Source organism: Stegastes partitus, unplaced genomic scaffold (assembly GCF_000690725.1).
Source record: "Stegastes partitus isolate 25-593 unplaced genomic scaffold, Stegastes_partitus-1.0.2 Scaffold761, whole genome shotgun sequence".
NCBI classification, from domain to species: Eukaryota; Metazoa; Chordata; class Actinopteri; family Pomacentridae; genus Stegastes; species Stegastes partitus.
The window spans coordinates 281688-287687 of record NW_007578492.1 but is presented as its reverse complement, the minus strand read 5'-3'; the positions used below and the strand labels follow the sequence as shown (position 1 = coordinate 287687).

Genomic DNA, 6000 nt, shown 5'->3' with positions numbered 1-6000 from the left:
TCTTGCAGATTCTGAATCAATGGCATGATGAGAAAAAGCTGCACAAATTTCAGACTTTTATCTTGAATAGTTCTTGAGCTATCGTTTATATAATTCAAGCACAGCCTCAAATTTCAACATGTCAAAGTGGGTCAAAATATCTGTATTAACATCCTTATTTTAGGCGATAAAGTTTTCATGTAAATCAGAGATGGTTGAGAAGAAATAGTTTTATTAAAAGTAGTTGATTTGAGATTAAACATTACATGCAATAACTCAACGTTCCACAAGGGGGCAGCATCCATCCTCCAGCAGAAAAATGCCAACTCCAGGCACAATGGGCACATTTTTTCCCTCACTTTGCAAAACCTCCCTCAGTATTCAGCTCATTTAGAGAGTGAGAGTAGAGTTAAAATGAATAAAACAGTCATGGAACGCCATCCTAACAGGTAGAGGTTGTGTTTAAATGTCTCATTCACAGGTTTGACACCAAACAAGAACACAACACTCCAGCAGTAAACACTGTCACTGGTGTGTATTGAGCTCCTGGTCCTGGCCACACCCTTGGCAGGGCCGACTGAACACGTCGGACCAGTGATGACTCCCAGAGGGTGTGTCCTGCCTGGGTGAACCAGAGCAGTGTTCACCTCCTCCTCCTCCTCCTCCTCCACCTCTTCACCGGCTGGGAGGTTTGTTCCCAGCCTGCCTCAGTCCTCCTCCTCCTGGTTTCAGAGAAACACAAGACCAACAGCAGCAGCAGCAGCAGCAGAGCCCAAAGCGCCACTCAGGAGGGAAAGTGAATTATATTCCCAGCGGGTTTAAAGTGCTGGAAAACACTACGGAAACCCCGGTTTCACCTGGAGTACGACCTGTAGCCGGCTGGGATATTTGCGGGATCTCCTGTGAGCATGGGGGACGTGGTTTCCTCTCACCTGGATGAGGGCAGGCGGGAGATGATTACAGGTAAGAGGGAGGCAGTTTCCCACAGGCTGAAGTGTGTTTGAGCTGTTCTGAAAGTCACAGAGCAGTTTCTAGCAACTGTATTTCCTCTGATAGCCACGTTACTACAACATTACTACACAACTTGTGAAGCTTTGTTGTCCACATTGCAAGAATCCTCTCATTTATATCACTGCATTGTTGCTCTGCTCTGCTAGAAGAGTCCCTCTGATTCCCTGCAGGCTTATTTCTCAGAGATAATAAGTAGGTTTCCCCTTAAGAGCAGCATGTTTGTATAAGTTGGGGACAGGCTGCTATTTAAGTCTCAGATTGCCGTGAACAGTGCAGGTCTGTGCGATCAGTGCAGAGGCTCGAACTCTTCCAGCGAAGGAGTTTCATGATGCTTTCAAGGACCGAAACTGTCCAGGAAACGGGAAACGACTTGCTTTCTTTTTAACGTCTGTGTTTGCGGTCGGAGCTTCCAGACTTAATGCTTTCCAGAGGCTCGTTGTTCCAGAGGCTGTTCGGACTCCGCCGGGACGTTAATTCAGGATTGTAATTGTGTTCGTGTGCTGCCAGACGCACTCGCGTGAGGAAACCAGAGATTATGTCTCTGAGGTCCAGACACTCGTTAGGTTTGATGCTGAGGCTTTTTTTGGGAAGCAGACGGAGAAATATTCTCAGAAACTGCTGAAAAAATAGGAAAAACTGCCATAGAACGATCACTATGAAGCACAAATGTCAAATCTATCGACGTAAAAGTGAAGATTTGTTGCTTTGTCTCAGTTTTCAATCATTATAAATGTAATAATAAGTCATTAATATTAGTTTTTGGTCAGACAAAACAAATAATGTTAAAGTCATTCCAACATGGCTCTGGGACACTAATATTTTTCACACCTCTTTATCTCCATGTAACAGACTAAACCATTTAGAAAACAGTTTTAAATACATTTGCACTTCATTAGAATAACCACAATGACTTTGTCTGTATCTGATGCCCTTCTTACCAAAGCGAGGACAAAGTAAAGCAAGATATGCAGCACTTGAATGAAAGTTCACTCTTGGAACAAATGCATGACAAAATAAACTCCACCTATTTGCCTTTTTGGAGCCTTCAGCCACATGTCATGAGCTTCATTCTGGCTCAGGTAGCATCAGAGATACGATAAAGCGATTCTGCGATACATAAATCATCCACGATACATCACATATCTGTGTACAAAGAAGTAAAATACCACTAAAAAAAGGCAAAAAGCAGGAATGTGGTGTTCATTCACTGCATCGTGTTGCAAGTTTATGTGCCTATTATTCTACTTTAATTGCGTTTAATTGAATTAATTAGCTCTCTGGTGTACTTTCCTCTGCTGTCTACCACTTCTAATCCTCTAAGCTTCTTCTTTATTGCACGTTCATCAACTTACGTGCACTTTACTTTACAAGTTCCAGCATGAGTAGTCTTCAAGTATTGTTTCTGCTAACTTGAATTTTACATGGGAATTCCTTTAGTGCCAAAATGCTGAGACGTTGCACCAGTTAATCAACACTGTATTGCAATAAGAAGTGATGTATTTTAATCACGTGTCAGTTCAATTAATTAGCTTTGGGATGTACTTCCCGCCACTTTCACCCCTATAAGCTTCTTCTTTATTGCATTTTACTTCACTTTCGTTCATTTTACTTCAATTCATTTAATAGGTGCCACAAGAAGCGACTCTGCCAAGTCAAATAAACCAAGTAAATCCATTTCAGATGTCTTAAGTGATAAAATATTGGTATTTAGCAAAAGTAAATCAATAATGTATTGCAACATAATATATATTTAATAGTAGTTTATGATAAAATAAGTGTCTTATCAGCTACACTGCAATAGTAGATATTGTTACTATGGAAACATGGGAATAAAAACATGAACTTTCGCTTCAAGCCATTATTTTCTGCTAGAAAACCTTCAACAGTGCAACATTTGTCTTGCTTCCGGGTCCGCTGAGAAAAGGAAATTTGCGTGAAGAGATGAGTCAGAGAGAAGATAATGAAGCTTCTGAAGCGAAGCAGGTAGAAACATGTCACGGGGTTAATAACTAAAACTGCTGTCTGGCGCTCACACACCTTCCCTTTGAGTCGGATCTACCAGCGGCTCTCTGCAGACCTTCTCCGTCTGCTTTACATGTACGTGAGCATGTACGAGCCACTAGAACGTCCTTTAAAGTACTTATTTGTAGCACACGTTAACATCAGCGTCCGGTTTGTGTGACAACCCGTCAGCGTTTCTGCATCAGGAGTCTTGTTTAAGTGCGTAACTCCCCAACAAGGTGATTACTCCATCCTCGCTGTCTAAGCATGTTCCCATAAAACCGTCTCCTCCCTCGTAAGCCGTAACATAACAGACGGGCAATGTGCAGTATGTGCAGCCAACACTGCGACGCACACGCAAACCACAACTGTGAGTTCAAGTATACAATCTTTTTTTTTTTTTTTAAATGTTGCTATAGAGAGTAAAGACATAGCTGCTTGTTTGTCTATAGAGTAGAGTTTAAACAGCAGAGAGACAACATGAGGGTTTACATTAGTCTTGTCTTGCACATTTCCAAATAAATAAATAGACAAATTAGCGCCTAATCACATTCGGATTAAGATCTCTATCTCGTTATTACTTAGGTTGTTGGACCTTTTTCAAAAATTCTGCTGTTTTTTAAAGAGTTGTTCTTCTTATAATGTCTTATTGTTGTTGCACAGCCTTGAGAGAAGTCGCTTCCACAGACTGTAACGAACATCTGACAAAAACTCTTGAATCTCTTGAATCTTGGATGAATGTAATGGAACAAGCTTTACATTTTTGGTTAGTAAATGACTGCCACAACAGCTATATAAAAAAGCTTTAAAGTTAAATTTTGTGCAGATATTCATGGTCCCCAAAGGATAAAACCAACGCTGGTTCAACATCACACCTGCTAAATATCATCATGTTAGCATTTAGCTCACAACCTGCAGCCTCACAGTGCCTCTAGTGTGGCTGCTGTTGATAACACAGACCCTGACCAGGCAGATTTGACCAACACTGCACCAAAAGAGATTAAAAACTAACATCTTTGCAGTCTTTTAAGTTGACCATTGCTACATCTGCAACACCACAGGAGGACATCAATATCCAAATCAGTGATCCTTGACTACGAAACCTTCCTTTATCTCCTTCACAACAAACTGACCTCAAACCGATTCATTAGTTCCTTTCACTCAGGAAGAATCCCACCTATGGCACATTTAGTTTTAACTTATCCATTACTACTCTAAGCTGCTGTAAATGTGCCTTTCAACACTCTTCAGATGTTCTGTCCTCAAATCAAATCACAATCTCTGCTCCATGACTTCCACTTCTATAGATGTCCCTCAGTGTTTGAAACTGATGTCATTCAACCACAATCAAACATTCTCTGCTGGTGTCATCGTCACCGTCGCTCATTTTCAGACAGTGAATCATGGATTAGAAGTGACGGCACTTTTATCATCATTGTGGTAACCAAGAATATGGAGGAGAAGGCTGCTGATGACACGGTTAATGTTACGAAAGGATCTATTGCAACCTAAACCACAAACTTAACCAAAGCACAAAAAAACCTGAATCATAAGCGATCGATGTCGAGAAAATCACAGACCAACACGGGACACAAACCAGAGTATCCTCAGTCTATGTTGAATATTTGAACTGGAAGACTTTTTTCGCTCTTTACAATACCTGAACCACCAACATAGAGAACGATGCCAAAGAGGTACCAAATGCATTCAAAATGTACTCTAAATGGTTGAGTCCAAGCATCCATATGTGACACTTTGGGAGTATGTGTTGACTTCTGCCTCCGTTCTCCCATGTGTGGATTAAGTTTTGTGCTCTGGGATCTAGTTACATCTATTTTTTATAGATATATTTTCTTAAATAACTGCTCGATATTCAGCTATTAATTACTTCAAAGACATGGATTAAGTGAAAGTATGCAACAAATGCTGACATGAATGTGTGATTGAGTTAATGGCAGGTAATAAAAAGTCAGCAATTTAAGCTATTTGTGAGTCAGTCAATAGAAGGGTAAAAGAAAATATCAAAGAAGTGATGGCGAGGATGGAGGTATAGAAGAAAAACTGTCTGGCAAGTCTATACAAGCTGAAACAGAGGAATAAGTGCTTTATGATGTGGTCTCTCTTTTTTTCCCCCCAATTCCAATTTCCAAGTGCTGAAAGGTCCATGTCCATTTACAGCTTCCCAGAATGCTGACTTTGGCTCAGCAACCAGTGGAAAGTACCAACTCTGAGGATATTAGGAGGAGAGGCCAAATTAACCAGAACTGTATCTGGTGGAAATTTACACAAGACAAGGAGAGTTTCTATCCAAAATCAGACATCCAGATTGTTTTTTAAACTGCTCCAAAGCCAGAAAGCAAACAAAAGATTTGAACGCCGCATTAAGAGCTCTGGATAAATGCAGTGTGTCAGCCTCACGGAGATCAGAAGTCTGTCTGATGAACCCAAAGGGGACAAAAATAAGCTTCCAGGAAAGAGATGCAAAAGAAAAGATGGCATGCAAATTTTGGAACAAATACAAGTCCAGATCTGGACACCCAAAGCCAACCTGTGAAGCCTTACAGTTTGCTTGAGCTGATTCAGCAGCTTCAATCCTCCAACCAGGCCTCCCAGCTCATCCGGGAGTGACCCGGTGTTTTTAATAATGTCCTCCGTCTCCTCCACATTCTCCCGTCCTCCGTCCATCCTGTCCTGTCAGCTCTTTCCTTCCTGCTCTCCCTCTGCAGGCCGGCTTCCCTCCTTCCTGTGTTGTTCCTTCCATAAACAGATCATAGTCGACGCTGTCTGCTGCCGACCGAGTCAAACGCACCGACTCTTTTCCAAAAACTGGAACGTGGGAAAAGCTCTGGCAGGTTCTTGGGTTATCAATTAGGAGCTGGAAGTCACAGAGAGACTCATGATAACAACTGTTTAATACAGCGATTCTGTGATACTCGGTAGATTATTGAGACTACAAGACAACTGAAGGAGAAAATATAACCCTTAAAGCCACTATGTGTACGTTTATTA

The 6000-nt window shown here is 41.4% G+C and overlaps 1 protein-coding gene across 2 annotated transcripts in view; it reads left to right on the top strand.

The window, feature by feature from the left end:
- Positions 1-670: 670 nt before the first annotated feature.
- Positions 671-6000, top strand: part of niban2a (niban apoptosis regulator 2a) — a 35251-nt gene continuing 29921 nt past the window's right edge. For both annotated transcript variants that reach the window (XM_008291769.1, XM_008291768.1), the window contains exon 1: positions 671-942. In XM_008291769.1, the coding sequence (XP_008289991.1) occupies positions 888-942 (55 nt within the window). In that variant the 5' untranslated portion in view covers positions 671-887. The remainder of the gene's footprint in view (positions 943-6000) is intronic.